Source organism: Pithys albifrons, chromosome 24 (genome assembly GCF_047495875.1).
Source record: "Pithys albifrons albifrons isolate INPA30051 chromosome 24, PitAlb_v1, whole genome shotgun sequence".
Classification (NCBI taxonomy): Eukaryota; Metazoa; Chordata; class Aves; order Passeriformes; family Thamnophilidae; genus Pithys; species Pithys albifrons.
This window is the reverse complement of record NC_092481.1, coordinates 4216461-4234640: the sequence shown is the minus strand read 5'-3', so window position 1 is coordinate 4234640 and position 18180 is coordinate 4216461. Positions and strand designations below refer to the sequence as shown.

At 50.6% G+C, this 18180-nt stretch overlaps 1 protein-coding gene across 3 annotated transcripts in view; it reads left to right on the top strand.

The window, feature by feature from the left end:
- Window positions 1–17823, top strand: part of RPS6KA1 (ribosomal protein S6 kinase A1) — a 39821-nt gene extending 21998 nt beyond the window's left edge. For 2 of the 3 annotated variants that reach the window (XM_071576490.1, XM_071576492.1), the window contains 21 exons: window positions 322–375; window positions 4300–4413; window positions 5519–5600; window positions 5889–5969; window positions 6581–6660; window positions 7309–7415; window positions 7964–8001; window positions 8117–8259; window positions 8791–8861; window positions 9103–9191; window positions 9381–9445; window positions 10365–10467; window positions 11054–11181; window positions 11642–11767; window positions 12333–12422; window positions 12883–13041; window positions 13242–13403; window positions 13900–13976; window positions 14129–14246; window positions 14650–14787; window positions 15106–17823. In XM_071576490.1, the coding sequence (XP_071432591.1) occupies window positions 322–375; window positions 4300–4413; window positions 5519–5600; window positions 5889–5969; window positions 6581–6660; window positions 7309–7415; window positions 7964–8001; window positions 8117–8259; window positions 8791–8861; window positions 9103–9191; window positions 9381–9445; window positions 10365–10467; window positions 11054–11181; window positions 11642–11767; window positions 12333–12422; window positions 12883–13041; window positions 13242–13403; window positions 13900–13976; window positions 14129–14246; window positions 14650–14787; window positions 15106–15228 (2148 nt within the window). In that variant the 3' untranslated portion in view covers window positions 15229–17823. Of the gene's footprint in view, window positions 1–321; window positions 376–1893; window positions 2180–4299; window positions 4414–5518; window positions 5601–5888; window positions 5970–6580; window positions 6661–7308; window positions 7416–7963; window positions 8002–8116; window positions 8260–8790; window positions 8862–9102; window positions 9192–9380; window positions 9446–10364; window positions 10468–11053; window positions 11182–11641; window positions 11768–12332; window positions 12423–12882; window positions 13042–13241; window positions 13404–13899; window positions 13977–14128; window positions 14247–14649; window positions 14788–15105 lie in introns of those variants that run through there. The other variant, XM_071576491.1, reaches the window with a different exon arrangement.
- The last annotated feature ends 357 nt before the right edge of the window (window positions 17824–18180 follow it).

Sequence of the window (18180 nt, the reverse complement as noted above, 5' to 3'; positions counted from 1 at the left end):
CAACCTGCCAGAAATTAATTGTCCCTCCTTGGTGCTCTGATTCTTGGGCAACATGTGTAACCAAGTGCCAGCACCGTGTCCTGAGTGCTCTGTCAGAGTTTATCTAAGCCAATCAATATAAATTTATTTAACAGGAGCTGGCTCCAGCTGCTCTCCTGGAGCCACCACACAGCTCAGAATCACACTCTGAGGAGCTGTGGCTGGTGGGGAACCACCAGTGGCTGTGAACAGCTTGTCTGGTCTTGCTGAACAAGTTAGTTGGGAAAACTTTATTGGGGTATTCCAGCCCCTCTGTGCTGATGTTTGCTTGTTGTTCCACAGGTGAAATCCGACATCTCTTGGATAGAGAAAGACCTCGTGGACTCTGCAGACAAGGTAGGAGAGCCTGTTGCAGTGGCCACCTCAAGGAGACTCATCCATTTAATTTGCATTAAATCCACGTCAGGGACCTCTCTGAAAACCAAACCCTTTCCTGCCACCAGCCCCTGAGAGCTGAGAGCTCCGTGGGACTGCTGGTACAGAGAACAGCTATTGCTCACTTGCTCACATGACATCCTGATCTCGGCTTCATCCTCCTCCTCCTTCCTCCCCACACCCACCCCCTTTCCGTGCCGTTGTTTGTGTCTCCTGTGGTTTTCTGATCTTGTCACCATGCTGGGGTGGGCACTTTCAGTTGTGTGGATGCACAGGGGAGATTTTATTGTTTTTCTGAGGCTCCTCTCCCCACTCTGGGAACACAACATGGGAAATGGTCTTGGCTGGGGCAGGATTTCTCAGCTCTCCTGCTCAGCTTCACTGAGCAATGTGAGGCTTCTGTGCAAGTGGTGATTTGGGCAGCACGTTGTGGACAGGGTTTCTCCTTCCCTAGGCTGTGGCAGGATGAAGGAGGTTGGAGTTTTTTGGGGCTCCTGGGTGTGTTCAGCAGCTGCACGGTGCTGTCCATGCCCTGGCACCTGCTCCCAGCCCCTTGAGGTGGAGGTGGGACCAGCTGCCTGGCTGGTATTAAGTCATTTGGTTCTTTCATTATTGGTTCTCAAAAAGCACGTTCTGGGGGTGGAGGAGGCAAGACAGTCATAATTCGTGTCTCTGGTCCAAGCCAAGATCCCCTTTTCATCCTCTGTGCTCTCTGGAGAAATTCAGAAGTGATGCTGACATGAGGCTCTTGTGTGGGTGTCTTTTGACTCATTTCAAGGGGTTTCTTTCTTACCTGCACACCCCAGGGTCTTGCTGCAGAAAACATCTGTCTGTGCTGATAGAAAGGTCAAAGGGGAACAGGTTTGGAGGGAGAAGGAGGCAAAACAAGCCCTCTAAAACCTCTGCTCTGTCCTGCCAATAATCCGAGCTGCACTCGAGTTGGAACCTCTGCATCAGAAATGCCCTTAAAAACACCTCACATGGATCTTCCCAGGGTGGCTTTTGGAAAACTCCAGCAGCCACTTGTGCAGCAGATGCAAGTGAAGGACTGAATACAAATCCTAGTGATGCCCATGGGTTTGATCCACCCTGAATCCCATCCCTGTGCCAGTGTGAGAGCAGAGAGACGAGCAGCTCTCTGAGATGGTGTCACACTTCTGTGTGGGTTCTCAAGAGTTTTTCTCTTCCTTTTTAAAAAGTGGCTTCTCAGAATCCTCCCCTGGTGTGGAAATACCTCAGAGCTCACAGTCTGATGTAAAATTCAGGCAGCACTAGATGGAAATCACTTTAACTAGACCATTCATGTTTTCTGTCAGTGTCTTGTCTGAGCCAGAGAACCCAAACATGAATGAGGACCTGTAAGATAATTATTTTTTTAAAAAGCAAAACACCCCCTAAAAAAAAAGCCCCAACCACAAGCTCTGTTGCTGGGGAGTTGGGAGCATGAACCTGCCCCCGTGTGACTGAGCCTCTGGTCTTCACTGCGCATCTGCCACTGCTGCAGCCACCTGTGTCTCCTCTGCTGGCACCCTGAGCATCCCCACAGCGCTCCAGGATCCCCCCAAGCCCTGAGAGCCCCCCAAGCCCTGGGAGCTGGCGGGGGCGGTGGTTCCTGGGGCTGGACGATGTGGATCGGGATGGGAGGATGGAGAGCGACCCTAAACTTCCTCGCCTCTGGGCTTTCCTCACGCTGTGGCTGCAGAGGAAGCAGCGAGCCAAGCCCTGCAGGCTGCAGCTGCCTGCCCCCAGCCAGCTCCCCAGCCCGGTCAGTACCTCTGCCCCTGCCTCCCTCTGCTTCCCTGGCTCTCACTGGCCAATGTTCCTATGGGATATTTGGATCAGTCTGGTTTGCTTTTCTCTCTCTGCCTTCTGGGGTACTTTGTCAGTGGTGCTGCTGGGAGAGGTTTATCTCGGTGGCTCTCGGGTGTTTCCGTACTGGACACTTGTGGTGTGCTGCTAACCAGGCTGTAGGAGGTGCTGGCCAGAGTGCTGAGTGTGAATTCCAAGCTCCTGGATGAGTCCATGGGAGGGAAACACTCCCTTGTGTCAGCAGGATGCCAAATGGCATCTCAGAGTGTTGCTCAGTAAGTGTCTCTGTCAGCACTGTCTGTGCTGGGCCACTCCTGGCCTCGCTGGGTGGTGTGGCTGTGTGTGCAAACCCTGCCTGTCCTCAGCTGCAGCTTGGGCTGCTCAAACCACTTGCAGTTGAACACACTGTTCAACTTTGCTGTTGCAAAGAATTCCCACAGCTGTAAAAATGCGGCTCTGCAGCTCCCGAGGAGCTGTGGTGGGAGGATCACAGGATGGATTGGGTTGGAAGGCACCAAAAAGCTCATCTCATTCCAACCCCCTGGCCTTGGACACTTCCAGGGATGGGGCAGCCACAGCATCTCTGCCCAACCTCTGCCAAGGCCTGCCCACCCTCACAGGGAACAATTTCTCCCTAATGGGTCCTGGATGGGTCCAAACACCTCAAAGGTGGATGCAGGAGGTTATTTTAAATGTTCCTCTCAACACAGGTGTGTGATGCTACGGAGTGTGGTCCTACAGGTGCTGATGCTGTGCAGAACTGGTTTCTCTTTAGTGTTTTCAGGAAGATGAAGGGAGGGGAAGAACCTACAACTTCCACTGGTCCCATTCCCAGGTTTCTCCCTGTTAGGGAGTCACTCCCTGGAGAGCTGAACTATCAGGAGGAGACCTCTTAGCTGGAGGGAAGCTGTTCCTCATGGCAGCTTTCTGCAGGGACTAAGCCTCCAAACGAAACCAGAAATGCAGAGTGGCTGCTTTTAGTTGGAGATCATATGTTTAATGCCCTTTGGAACATAATTGCTGGTCTTTGGGTCCAAAAAGCAACCAGACCATATCTGCACTGGATAACATGGGAGTGGAGTGCTGGGAAGCCTGGACTTGCCCTTCCAAGATGTCCAGTTATGAGGGATTTATGGCCTGAGTAAGAGTCATGTCTGTAGGAGTGGGAAGTTGAGTCCAGCCTGCCCTGTGGGAGAGGGACCGGAGCAGGTCAAGCTCAGAGGAAATTCAAGTTCAGACACACTTAGGTGTGATAAAGAGAAGTGGAGGGAAAGGCACAGGTGGAAGACTAATAGTATAAAAAGTCTCTGTGCATTTGGGATGCAATAGAAAGCAGCACAAAGTGGTTTTGTTGAGCTGAAATCTGGGCTTTACTGATCAGAGACATGGAAAAGGTTTACTGGGAACAGAAGGTGTTTCAGCATCACCTCAGGGTCTGTGGCTGTGCTGGAGTGCTGGCCTAGCTCTGTTAATGAGTTTATTCTATTTTTGCTGATTAAATCTATTTTTTCTTCTTTATTTTTTTAAAGTAAAATAATGTGTTTTAAACAAAACATGTGCCAGAGACCTTGGCTTCCCCTCAATCTTCTTGAAGGCTCGAGTCTGTTAAAGCATCATCTGTATGTGCTGAAGATGCACTAAGACTTATGTTGCAGAGTTGCTCAGATTGCCGAGCAGATGGGCTCCAACATGTCTGATTTTTGCCAGCCCTGGCCCTGTTTTGACAACAGTGCCGTATTTTTTTGTGTTGTGGGATTTTTAGTGGCATAAACACTCCTGTTTTTGCTACCAGTGCCTTAAAAAGGAAGGTGCTTTTCAAGCACTCTTCTGAAACGCAGTTCAAAGCAGAGCAGAACCCGCAGCGAGCAGAGCAGAGCCCTTGGGAGGGCACAGGGAGTTGGCCAAGGCTGCCCACCCCTGGCTTACTTATTCCAGATGATACCTGTGGCACGCAGCAGCTTTTGTGGTTCTCTCAGACGTGGTTACTCTGAGCCTGTGGCTACAATCCTTGTTCCATAATCCAATAAGGCTTTCCCTTGTTCAGGAGTCCTGCTCAACCTGTCCTCTCTTTTTCAGGGAGAAGGTGTGCAGGAAATCAACATCACACACCATGTGAAGGAAGGCTCTGAGAAGGCTGATCCTTCACAGTTTGAGCTCCTGAAGGTGCTGGGACAGGGCTCTTTCGGCAAGGTGAGATCCCTCCTTCCTACCTGCCATGCCAGAGAAATGATTCTGGTGACAAAAGGGACTGTCCCCAACAAAACCACTTTCCTGATTCCCACTGCATTGTGAAAATCTGGTGGATGAGCCCGCTGAGCAAATGAGTGCTTCTAACCTGGACAGTGGCTGTAGTGATGCCTTCCCTCAGGGCCAGCCAGAATGTCCAGGTTCCCTGTAATTCCTTTTGCAGATGATCAGGAGGAGAGCAGGAGTGTCCTGCTCATTATGCTCCAGGGCAGAAGGGCCTCCTCACCTCTCTGCCTGCCAAGCTGTTGGCCAAATTGAGGGCTTGGAGGGCTTGTGCCTGTTCCTCCCTTCTCAGAACTGGTGCTGTGTGCCAGGGACTGGTTCTGGCCCCTGTTTACTGTGGAGTTTCCCTTCTGTGAAGAGAGAAGGAAGTAGCCTGTAACTTATCTATTTGAACATCTTAATTAATCCATCTCTCTTACAGACCATCTGCTGACACATTAAATCAGCTTCGTGTCAATCAGTGAGCTGAAATTGGGGCTCAGACAGGACTGTGTGCTGTTTTCTGGGCAAATGCAGCAGTGGCTTTGTAAAATCAGAGAATCATTTGGGTTGGAAAGGACCTCTGAGATCATCCAGTTGAACCAGTAACACTGCCAAGTCCACCACTTGCAGGTGGTGTCTTTTTGAAGCTGCCTAAAACCAGGTAGAATGAGACACCAGGGAAGGGAAGGAGGTAAAAATCCAGAGGATGCTGGACCTGAATAACAAGGAGTTGATCTGACTGACAAACCAGGAGAATTTGTGGTACACTCAGTCACAGCTCCCAGGCATGAGCCACAGCCCCATGGGAGCTGCAGGAGTGAGCAAGAGGTGTGGAAGGCAGGAGGAGGAAAGTGCAGTATGAAAACAGAAATGCTGAAGTGGCTGGAGGTGGGGGGTGAGAGGAGTCCACACACAGCACTTCCCTGAAAAACCCACGGGGTTTCACATGGAAAGCTTCAGGCACAGCTGCTTTTTGGGGGTACTGTGAGGTTTTCCACTTTGGGAGACATCCAGCTCCTACTGCCAGTGTTTACTGCTTTGTGAACATGTTCTTCTGCCTCAGGTTTTCCTGGTGAGAAAAATAACACCACCTGACAGCAACCACCTCTATGCCATGAAAGTGCTCAAGAAGGCGACACTGAAAGGTAGGAAGGAGACTCTTACTGTGATGCTCTGATCCTCCATGGCTTAAAGAGCACTGGGGAGATGTCACAGCAATCCTGGGGTGGTTTGGATAAAGGAGAAGCATCTCCATCCCAGCCAAACAGCCTCCTTTTCTCTCCATCTGTAACACACCCTCCTTGCAGTGATGGAGGTGGGAAAACACCTGGCTCAAGCTGCCTGGTGCTGAAGGGCTTAAGGCTGAGGACAAGGCTGGCACTGGGGTACTCTGGGCCTTTTTCTGTGTCTGAGCTGCTCCTTTCCTCCCACAGTCCGTGATCGACTAAGGACAAAGATAGAAAGGGACATCCTGGCTGATGTAAACCATCCCTTTGTGGTGAAACTCCACTATGGTGAGTGTGGAGCTGGTTGGGATGCTGGGAGAGGGGTTCCAGGCTCCAGCAGACTCTGCTTTTGAACACAAACCCTTAACACAAATCCTTTCCTGGAAGGGTCTGTGGTCCCATGGCCACTCCAGCTATTGAATGGGGAGCAGAGACTAAACCAGGAGAGAAGAGGTTCAAACATCAAACTATTGAGATTAAAACATTAAATAGGAGAAACAGAGTTACGAGGAGAAGCAGAGGTAACTAGTCAAGCTGAAGTCTGGCAGGGTTAATACTCTGACTCTGAGGAAGGCAAGAGCAGCTTTGTTCCCTGTAAAGTGACCAGTGCTTCTCCTGGGAACAGAGCCCTTTCCGTAGGCTATCACTGGCTGAAAGGGAAGAAGAGCCCCATAAAATGAGAATTTTCTGCAGTGCCAGAGTGCTGTGGTGAGCTCCCATTTCAGCAGCACAGACAGGCCATCTCCTTTACCCCAGCTATCAGCCCTACCTGCATTTAACCCAGTAACCATGCCGGGCATCTGCCCAGCTGGAGCCACTGGGATTTAAGTGATTAATGTAACACCACGGAACCTTCCCTCAGTGGAGGGCTCTGATTCCCACTCTGGCTTGTGTTTCAGCATTCCAGACAGAGGGGAAGCTGTATCTCATCTTGGATTTCCTCAGAGGAGGTGACCTTTTTACTCGGCTTTCCAAAGAGGTGGGTATGCTCTGGCATCTCGGTGGGTTGCTGAGGCTCCCAGTTCATCTGTGCTTAATGGCCTGGAGAAGGGACTGACCCTTGCAAAGTCTTTGAGAGGGGTGGAAACAGGCTCCAACTTGCTGCTAGTCCAGAGCTGGCAACAGGAGAGGGTGTTTGGGGAGCCCTGTGCTCTGGGGCAGCAAAGCAGCAGAGCTGGCACCAGATCTCACCTCTGCAGCTGCTTCTGCTGAGCATCACATTAAGAACAGATACTAAAAGAGAGAGGAGATTTAGATTAGATATAAGGAAGAAATTGTTTTCTGTGAGGGTGGGCAGGCCCTGGCACAGGTTGCCCAGAGAAGCTGTGGCTGCCCCATCCCTGGAAGTGTCCAAGGCCAGGTTGGACAGGGCTTGGAGCAACCTGGGATAGTGGAAGGTGTCCCTGCCCATGGCAGGGGGTGGAACAAGATGGACTTTAAGGTCCTTTCCAACCCAAACTAGTCTGTGATTCTATGAATAATTCAGAGCAGCAGGCAAGTCCTGGGAAACTTAGAAAGAGCAGGAGGGAGCAGCATGGCTGTAGAAGGTCTTGCAGGGGTGCAGTGGAGCTGGTTCTGCTGCTGCTGTCGTGACCCCACACCCACCCTCTCCCTGTCCCTCCTGCAGGTCATGTTCACCGAGGAGGACGTGAAGTTCTACCTTGCAGAGCTGGCGCTGGGACTGGACCATCTGCACAGCCTGGGGATCATTTACAGGGACCTCAAACCAGAGAAGTACGTGTAGCCCAGCTGAGCCAGGGATCTGGGTCCTTCATCCAGCCCCGAGCCTTCCCCAGAGGAAAGGCTGGAGGATGCCCCAAAGCCAGACAGATGGGAGGTGACAGTGCCAATCCAAGGCTCCTGCTCCTCAGACCATGGCCAGGAGCCCTGTGGAGGCAGCATGTGTGCACCACATGTGTGAGCAGCAATCCTTGGCAGCCTCCAGGCTCCAGATTTAAGCAGTTGAGAGCCTTCAGAGGAAGAAGGCACCAGGCTGCGTCTCTGCAGTGCCCACACCAGCTGTGTGGCTTGATTATTCTTGCCTGGAGCATGTGGGGATCAGAGGAGGGGTCATTTGTTCAGTGTGAAGAGAGAAGGGAGCTGGTCCTGGAGTTCCTGGTCCCACTCATGTCTTGGTGGTAGAAGTTAAAACACTTGAGAGAAGGGACAGATAACTTCCTCCTCTGGATTTTGGCAGCATCTCAGTCCATCCACTGCTGTGCTTGTTCTCAGCAGCCCTAACTGCAGACAGTAACAACTTGTTTTTTCCATTCCTGCTGTAGCATCCTCTTGGATGAAGAAGGGCACATCAAACTCACAGGTGAGGGACACCACAGGGCCTTCTGCTCCAGCAAGGTCGGTTCTTGAAATATGGAGCTTCTTGTGTGACTGCTCAGAGCATGTGGGTGCCTGCTGACAGGCTTTCTCTTGTGCAGATTTTGGCTTGAGCAAGGAGGCCATAGACCACGAGAAGAAAGCCTATTCCTTCTGTGGGACAGTGGAGTACATGGCCCCAGAGGTGGTGAATCGCCAGGGCCACTCACACAGTGCTGACTGGTGGTCCTACGGGGTCTTAATGGTACGTACCCAGCCAGCATGTCCGGGCACTGGGAGGAGCAGCTGCTCCAGCTCTGAAACACCCCAGACATGGGTCTGTGTGTCTACCAGCCATGCTGAGCTGGAGGTGTGTCTCACACTCCCCAAAGGGCTCCCGAAGAAGGGGCTGTTCAGGCATCCATCCAGGAGAGCAGGATTCTCGTGGGAGGCAGCGCTCCCCAGGGGGCTGTCCCAGTGCGCGCTGGGCTGTGGGGTCTGTGGGGATGTCCCTGTCCCCCCTAGCACTGGGATGTCGGCGTCTGTGCAGATCTGGTGCCACCATCTGGCAGCTGCTGAATCCCAGGGCTCCTGCTGAGCCGGTGCTGGCCTGAACATGTTCCCACAGCAAACCTTGTGATCCGAAGCTCCTCCTGAGAAAACACGGTGCCTGTGAGCTGTTACAGCCAGGCTTGGCATCCCTCAAGCTTTTCACAAGCAGATGAAGGGACAGTGGGATCTGTGCAACCCTCAGCCTTGCTCAGATATCACCCCCCTTTTTCTCTTTCCCTCCCAGTTTGAAATGCTCACCGGCGCGCTGCCCTTCCAGGGAAAGGACCGTAAGGAGACCATGACCCTCATCCTCAAGTAAGAGGATTTTCTCTTTCCTGCCTGCACAGGAGGTGCTGCCTTTTGAGCTGTGTTGCAATTTGGGGGCTCTTGCAATTTAATGGCGTTATTTGGCAAGCGGTTTCCTATCAACAGTTAGTTTGAAGGGTGCAGTGTAAATGCCAAGGAGATGACTCTGCTTTTGGGGGTGGAGGTGCTGCAGTTGGCTTGTGGGTTGACTTCTTTAAACCTGCAGCTGATTGCAAAACTTCCTCCCCAGAGCGAAGCTGGGCATGCCACAGTTCCTGAGTGCTGAGGCACAGAGCCTCCTGCGAGCCCTTTTCAAAAGGAATCCGGCCAACAGATTAGGTAAGACAGTTGGTTTGTTTGTTTCTGAATACACCTGATGCCATATCAGGGCATCTCACATCCTCGTGGGTCAGCAACGTGTTCACACTTGTGCTCAGCTAATGGTTAATTCCAGCCAGGCTTTGTGTTGTGCCCATCCCTCACTTTGACAGGGGTTTAGTGCAATGCTCCCCGTGGTGCATCTTGCAGGTTCTGGACCTGATGGGGCGGAAGAGATCAAGCGCCATCCTTTCTACTCCACCATTGACTGGAACGTGAGTATCAGAAGCAGAAAAGCAAATTCCTTCACTGCTCAGCACCAGCAATTCACTTCTGACAGCAGGAGTAGCACAGTCATGATGCTTGACCAGCCATGGGAGAGCCACCAACCCTGTTCCCATCAATTCCAATAATCCTTCCTGAAACTCAAATTCTGTTTGTCACGTAACTGTTCCATACTTGAGTTGCCTGTCACCTCACCTTGGTTTGAATTTACTCATCTCTCAACAAAGAGGCGCAGGTTTTAATTGGAGTTTGGCACAACAAGGTTTGTCTTGCACTAAGTGGGAAGGAATCAGGGAAACATTCCTGGCAAGGAAATCAGGGCGATCACTGAACTGGCATTTCCCAACTGCTTCTGGCCAACTCCCTGCTTCACCACACTATTTTGCTTCTTCCCTGTTTTCCCTTACTTGGTAAGGGATTTGAAGATCACTTCTAATGCTTCCAAGGCCCCAGCAAGCTGCTACACTGACCCTCCAGCACTGCCAGTAAAACTCATTTCAGGTTTTAGCTTCAAGAAGCAATTTAAAAAGGCACTTGTGGGAGTTTTAGGATATGAGTGTCCTCCTAAGGCATCTCCTCTGACCATCCCTGGGGAGATACATGTCAGCAAAGCCCTAATGGGAGTAAGGAGGAGGTGCAAGAGGAAAATACTTTATTTGGAGCAGGGGCAAATTGCCTTTCTAGAACACTTATTTTCTTGGTTTATTATATGATAAACATGTAATATTTCTCTACAAACCGACTCCAAAGCACCCCACCAGCCAAAAAGTCCTCCCTCAGGCTGCTGTAGCTAAATGCTAAGCCAAAGAGTTTCCCAAAATCTTTTCTTGGCCTCTCATTCCTTGCCAGCCTTTGCACCCTTGGGAAGATGCACTGTGGGAGCAGTGCTGAGCTGTGTGTGTTTTGCAGAAGCTGTACCGAAGGGAAATCAAGCCCCCCTTCAAGCCTGCAGTGGGACAGCCAGATGACACCTTTTATTTTGACACAGAATTTACGTCACGTACACCAAAAGGTTTGTGTGACTTCACACAGGGCCAGAGTTTCCTGTGTGAGATGAGACTCTGGGGTTTAATGCCAGAGGGTATCCGGTGCCAGCAGGGCAAGGTTTGCCTCAGGCTGGTGCTGCCAGCTCAGATGGTTCCAGCACTGGGGGGGTGGCCCAGCCATAGAGGTGTCAGGCTCTTCTCACTAGTAACAAGTCATAAGACAAGAGAGAATGGCCTCAAGTTGTGCCGTGGAAGGTATAGCTTGAATATGAAAGAAAATTGCTTCATGGAAAGGGTTGTCAAACCCTGGCACAGCTGCCCAGGGCAGTGTTGGAGTCACCATCCCTGGAGGGATTTAAAAGACATGTGGATGTGGCACTTGGGGACATGGTTTAGTGGTGGCCTTGGCAGTGCTGGGAGAATGACTGGACTCAGTGATCTCAGAGGGCTTTTCCAACCTGAATGATTCCATGATTCTCTGTAGGGGTAAGCTCAGTGCTGCTGGTGTGGCTGTTGCTTGGAGTGAATTCATGAGGAGCTCCTGAAAGGGAGGGGAAGGTTTCTGCTGTCAGGTCTAGCCCTCTTCAAGTTGTCTCTCAACTCCTGTTGCAGATTCCCCAGGTGTCCCCCCTAGTGCAGGGGCCCATCAGCTCTTCCGAGGCTTCAGTTTTGTGGCCACAGGCTTGATGGAGGATGGCAAGGTGAAACCTGCCCAGCCACCCCTACATTCAGTTGTGCAGGTAAGAAATGGAGACATTGCAACAGCTGTTTGAAGGTGCAGAGATGCTCCAGGTCTGTGGGACCTCTGCACCATCCGGAGCAGCACTGACAGGAAGCCTGAGGCAGTGTCAGTTTGGAATTTTTGCATCCTGTTTTTCTTTCATTTCCATTGACTGTCACACTGTGTATGGGTTGTCAGGGCAATGTGGGGCTGTGGCTTTTCCTCTCCCCAGGTGGACCTGTGCTGGCAGGGGGTCTGTGAATGCCTGTGGGTTGAAGGTGCCACCCAAACACACCGTGCTTAGTGCAGTGTTATCCCACTGACCTATATCTGCCTGTTCTCCTCTCCTCCCTCTCCCAGCCAGGAGGAGAAGCTGTGGGATGTAGCAGACAGTCTGCCAGCTCTGCCAGTTAACTCATCACATTGCACAAGCCCTTCCCTGAACCCTCCCAGCTCATCTCTCCTTTCTGCTCCCGCAGCAGCTGCACGGCAAGAATGTCCAGTTCAGTGACGGGTACGTGGTGAAGGAGGCGATCGGCGTCGGCTCCTACTCCGTGTGCAAGCGCTGCATCCACAAAGCAACCAACATGGAGTACGCAGTCAAGGTCTGGGCCCTGCCCTCACAACTGAGCTCCCCTGCCAGAGTTTTGCCCAGACAAGCTGTGGCTGCCCCATCCCTGGGAGTGTTCAAGGCCAGGTTGGATGGGGCTTGGAGCAACCTGGGATAGATGATCTTTAAGGTCCCTTCCAACCCAAACCGTTCTGTGGTTCCATTTCTGCTTGTCCCATGATGACAAAAATAACATCCAGGAATGAAATGACTTTCCCTGCTCATGTAGGGCCTAAAAGGACAATTTCTGTGCTCCTGTGCATGTACCTGCACTTCCCTAGGAACAGCAGGGAGCAGCATGCCCCTCTCTCAGAGCAAGGAGAGCATCTCACCTTCCTTTGCAAAACTGTGGCTACCTCAGTTCTTAAATAAAACAGCCACAAAACTTTGGGGTTTGGGGGCAGAACTGATGAGGCAACTAGACAATTTCTAGAGCTACAGAAAGGAGAGGACTCAGGATATGGCTCAGGAGCTCCACAGGACTCCAAATTCAGCTCGTGTGCTTTGTCCTGGCCCCTTTCTCACCCCATGGTGGTTAATGCTTCTCCCTACTCTTGCAGGTGATTGACAAGAGCAAAAGAGACCCTTCTGAGGAAATTGAAATCCTGCTGCGGTATGGGCAGCATCCAAACATCATCACCTTGAAAGATGTGAGTGTGGCTTGAATGACTTTCCTGTGTGTTGGTTTAGGAAGTGCAGGCTGGTCAGGGAGCAGATTCAGCTCCAGCACGGGCAGCCCAGCAGCCCAGCTCTGTGTGTCACTCTGTTTCTCTGTTAGCAAAAGGTTCTTCCCCCCGAGGGTGGTGGGCACTGAACAGGCTCCCCAGGGCAGTGGTCATGGCCCCAAAGCTGGCAGAGCTCCAGGAGCATTTGGACAACACTCTCAGGGACAGGGTGGGATTTGTTGGAATTGTCCTGTGCAGGGCCAGGAGTTGGACTTTGATGATCCTTATGAATCCCTTCCAACTGAGGATATTCCACGATTCTGGGGTGGAGAAGCATCCCCAGAGCCACCTCTGCTGATCTCTCTCTGCTTCTTGGTGGTAGAAGCACAAAAGGGAATCTCTGGAAGCACTTTTTGGTCACCCCTCTCTGTGTTTGCTTTGGAAGGTGTACGACGATGGGAAGTTCGTGTACCTGGTGACTGAGCTGATGAGGGGAGGGGAGCTGCTGGATAAAATCCTCAGACAGAAATTTTTCTCAGAGAGAGAAGCCAGTTCAGTCCTGCACATGATCTGTAAAACAGTGGAGTATCTGCATTCCCAAGGGGTGAGTATGGTTTTCCTGGGATTACACTATGCTCCCTCTCCTTCAGGGAGTAACTCTGCCCATCAGGACAATTACTTCTTGCTGGTGTTGCTCTCTTGGCACAGCAGATGTGGGGCCAGAGCAGGGGTTGAGTGTCTTCATGCAGCTTTCAGACCTTTATCTACCTGGGGTATGAGAATGGCCCTTTCTTTGCTCCACAGGTGGTTCACAGGGACCTGAAACCCAGCAACATTCTCTACGTGGATAAGTCGGGGAACCCCGAGAGCATTCGCATCTGTGACTTTGGCTTTGCCAAGCAGCTGAGGGCTGAGAATGGGCTTCTCATGACTCCCTGCTATACAGCAAACTTTGTGGCACCTGAGGTTAGTGCTGACCTAAGAGCCCTTGTCCCTCCTCTAACCTGTGCTCCCTAACTCGGTCTGTCCCATTCCCAACTCCAGCCTGCCCTGGAGGAGGTGACTACAGATACACAACTTGTAGTAATGAACAAATAGATCTCAAGTGCAGTTACAATGCAGTCCTCCAACTTGCACTGTCCTAATAACAGGTCTGCATAAGTGACCTGTTAGAAGAGCTGGGATGACTTTCCACTGAGTTATCTTGGTGAGGAAGAAAGAAAGAGAGCCAGCATGGCATGGAGCACACATGGAGTGTCACCACACTGGAACAGGCCTTAATGTTCCTGAGGGGTTCCTCTGCTCCATGAAACTAAAGTCTGATTTGAATCCTGATCTTAAACCAAGACTATTCTGTTCTGTCAGCCTCTGGCTGCTTTGCATATGGTTGAGCCCCCTCTTATGAAATGAGCTCAGCAAGAACCAAACAGATTTTATTTTTCCCTTTGCTTGTTCTGTGCAGGTACTGAAACGTCAAGGCTACGACGAGGGCTGTGACATCTGGAGCCTGGGGGTTCTCCTGTACACGATGCTCGCTGGGTAAGTGGCTCTGTGCCACTGGAAGGCAGAGCTGGCACTGTGACCCCCCTGCTCGGCAGTGACAGAAGGACCTCTCCTCAGTCACTGCTGCCCTGCCTGGGTCCCAGGCCAGCAAATCCAACACTCTCTCCTCTCCACTCCCCTCTCCCCAGCTGCACTCCATTTGCAAACGGTCCCAGTGACACTCCAGAGGAGATCCTGACCCGGATAGGTGGGGGAAAGTTCTCCATCAGTGGAGGCAACTGGGACACTATTTCTGACATGGCCAAGGTAGGGTTTGGTATTTGTGTTACGTGCAAGGGTTGGGGTGAAACACGGCCAGTTGCTGTGAGGCAAGTTTAGAGCAGGCAGCGGAGGAGGGCACGAGAGAGAGAAGAAAACCAGCAGTGTAGCTTCTCCCCCATGTCTGCCTCCCCCACAGCAGCTTTATTCTGGATTTTAATTCTATTTGCATGGAAAACCAACCTCATGCTTGACCCATGTGGGGTTTGCTGCTGTGTTATACCTCTCAGGCCTGCCACAAACGTATTTTATACAAAAAGAGTTTGATGTCTGAGGACTTCAAACTTGGCCTTTGAATTTAAAACCTAATCTGGGGGTGGACAGGTGGTATTTTTGCATTTAAGGTATGAAATCTTGCACCAAAGTCTGACTTTCCAAATGATGCCCTTAGGATTTGGTATCAAAGATGCTCCACGTAGATCCTCACCAGCGTCTCACAGCCAAGCAGGTCCTGCAGCATCCTTGGATAACCCAGAAGGACAGCTTACCCCAGAGTCAGCTCAATCACCAGGACATTCAGCTTGTAAAGGTACAAAGTCTGGGCTGGACCTTCAGCTGGTTCCTTGTGTACCTCGGGAAAGCTGTGCTGGAGTGGGAAAGCAGGATGGCAGGTTGGAGAGTTGCGGGGCAGGGGAGGCAATACAGACAAGCTGGGTTTGTGGGGAGCAAATAAAAGGGGAGATTCTTTCACAGCATATCAGTGCAGGAGGGAGATTTAAAGGAAAAAAGGAAGATGCTTCTGGCTTTGGCTGCTGTGGTCCCTCATGTTGTAAAGCCATGAGTGAAATAGGACTTCTACACCTACTAAACGACTTCTACACCTGAATTGCTTCTCCTTTTTTCCAAGGGTGCAATGGCTGCCACTTACTCTGCACTGAACAGCTCCAAGCCAAGCCCTCAGCTGAAGCCCATCGAATCCTCCATCCTGGCACAGAGGCGGGTGAAGAAACTTCCCTCCACCACCCTGTGAGGCCAGGCTGGGCTGCAGCCCCACGGTGCAGGCACACACTGGATTTTGCACACCTGTGGAAGATGGGGACAGGGGACAGTCAGTGTCTGCACTGGAGCTCCCTTGGGGACTTGCTCTCAAAAGGCCAAGTGCCTTCCAGCTCCTGAAAGACTGGCTCCTCCTCCTCCTCGTGTGGACTGATCTTTGCTGAGAAAACTTCACTGTAAAACTTTTTTGAAGTGTAAATTGTCAATTTTTAAAGACATCCATCTGTGTATATGAGAACTAGAATGTATAACTGATGTCAAGTGGCACTAAAAAGCAGCTCTGATTCACCCTTCCCTGTGTAGGGGCAAGTATTTGTTGTCGCTACAGCATTTCTTGGAATTGATCCTCTCCAACTCCACTGCAGCTGGAAGACTGTATCACATCTGGGATTTAGGCTTTGAGGTTTTAACTCCCTCAGACCTTTGGATGTCCTTCCCAAAGCCAGCCCTGTAGCCTCCCAGCCTGCAGTGCTCGTGTCCCTAAAGGAATTCCCTCCCCTTCACTTTCTGTGCGTGTGTTCCATGTAAGGTTGATTTTCCAGCCTCCATTTCTCCCTCCCTCCCTCCCACACTCCTCCAGTCCAGCCAGCAGTTCAGTTCTCTGAACAAAGCAAACCACGGGTTTTCCAAACCCTCCCTCAGATGCTCAGCTGTCCAGAACACCTGTTATGTTTGGCTCCTTCCTTCCCTCTGCCCTCCCATCTCCATGTTCTCCCATCACCAGGGACTTTGTCACCTGTGCAGGTGGGGATGACAACGGAACCTTCTCCTGGCAAAGCCACAGCTCTGGGCTGGCTCTGGCTCCTCCTTTTACCATTTTTGAGTTTTCCTTTCCCTTAAGCAGGAACCTCTGAACCAAACTATCCTTTATTTTTTAATTTAACTTTGTCCTACAGCTGGTAACTCAGGGTTTCTTTCTGACTCGTACAATAAACGTGTCATTCACGTGACTTTTATCTGCAGAATCCGGTCATTTCCCTGAGTTGTGTGGGGACAGTGCTCCTTGTCTGCCTTTTGGGAATGCTACAAAGCTTTTCATCTGGTCTTGATGGGAAAACCAGCAGTGCTGCACCTCGTGCCACCTTCTCTCAGGTGCAACACCTTCCTCACCACAGTGGGAAGTGATTGGAACCAGTCGTGGAAGAAGGAGGTGGCAGGAGGGGAATTTCTTACTCTCAGGACATTTTAGTGCTAATAGAAACCAACACGTGGAGACAAACTGTGCTAGAAATAAATTCCTGCCCCATTCTGACTTGCAGGGAATTGCTGGAGCTCCCTGGGTCCGTGGTGGCAGTTTCTTGGGACGACCAGGATTGCTGCAACGGCTGCAAACACTCCTGAGCTCCAGGAAGTGACTGAAACCAGCAAAGGTTCTCATGTGAATTTCTGCTACTTTTAGCTGATCCTATCATAAGAGAGGAAACTTTCTTTTTGCTTAGTCCTACTTGGCTCTAAAATGGAGAATTCCATAAAAAGAATTATCTGAGATGTGCAGCTCTCTCCTCCTTTACCCTCACCCAAGCAGGTCATGGTTTAATCCCTGGAGCAGCCACTGAGAAGCTGAAATAGTCACAATTTTTTTTTCTCTATTGCAAGTATGGCCCAAGTGCCCAGAGCTGCTGAGAGGAGGAGGCTGGCACCAGTTCACAGTGGATCTTCTTACTGGTATTGCCGCTGACCCCAGCAGAGCTGGATTTAATATTTAGTTGAGATTTGAGGGGAGAGAAACATCATTATGCAAAATGCCTTCCTTAAAAATCCTTGTTTTCTCTGATATGATGTTCCCTGCAACTCCATAGTAACTCTGTGCCACTGGTGTGCAAATGTTACTCCCTGCAACCAATACAATAATTATAAATATCTGTCAGTCTGTGGCTGGGGTCAGTCCCTTTGGGGCTGTTGGGGTTGAAGTGGACACCTTGGCAGTTTTGCAGAATATTTTCTTCACTGTGTTTCAGGGGAAGGTCTGGAGTGCTGGATGGGGCTGGATGTGCTGGTGGGGATCAACACTCCCTGTCAACCTCCTGACATGGACTATCAGGGTCATAAATCCTGGGGTTTAGGAGGTCTTACACCAAACATGTGCCCTGCTTGGAAGGATGTTTGTATGAAATTGTGAATGTTTTCAAATACCACTGAGGCAAAACATTGCAACCTCTATTTATTCCTCCCTGTGCTGTGCTGGTGTGAAGCCAAGTGGTGACAACTCAGGGGTGTGTGGGACAACCCAACCAGGTGCAGAGCTGGGTGGGCATGGGGAGAGCAGCCTTGAGGTGACACCTGGGGTGCCAAACCCCAGTACCTGGAGAATCAAACCCCTCCACCTCACTGAGCTCTTCAGTCAGAAGAACTCTGTGTTTGGTGCAGCTGTAGCTTCTGGAAAATCCATCCCTGTGGAGCAGAGAGTGAACAAGAAGGGCTACACCTTCCTCTCTGGGGTGCTTTTAACCACGTTGTTCTGAGTGATCCATAAGTAAAAATGTAAGTCTGGATTTTTAGTTCCAAATCAACCAAGTGCTGTTACTTTTTTAATTCCAGTGCTCAATAAAAATGGCCTTGTTGAACTTTCTGTATATGAGAACTTTAGGTGTTTGTGATGGGTTGGGTTCTTCTCTCCTTGCCTTTTTGGGTTTGTCCTGACAATATTAGGCCTTTGCCAAAATCCAGTTGGGACCAATTGTTATTTAACTGAAATTCTGTTATTTGAGGTGAAAGTTAGGTTTCTAATGCCTGTTTTGGGGAGCTGATGTTTGAGAGGGAGCAAATTATCTGCTCTAACAACAATTTGAGGTCATTCAGCTGCAACTTGGGACAAAGAAGATATACAGAGGTTATCACAAATTGTGACTTCAAAAGAGTCAAAAATGGATTTAACTTCCAAACCTAAGGAAATTTTCACAAGGAAAACTTTGTGTGAGTTGGGGTG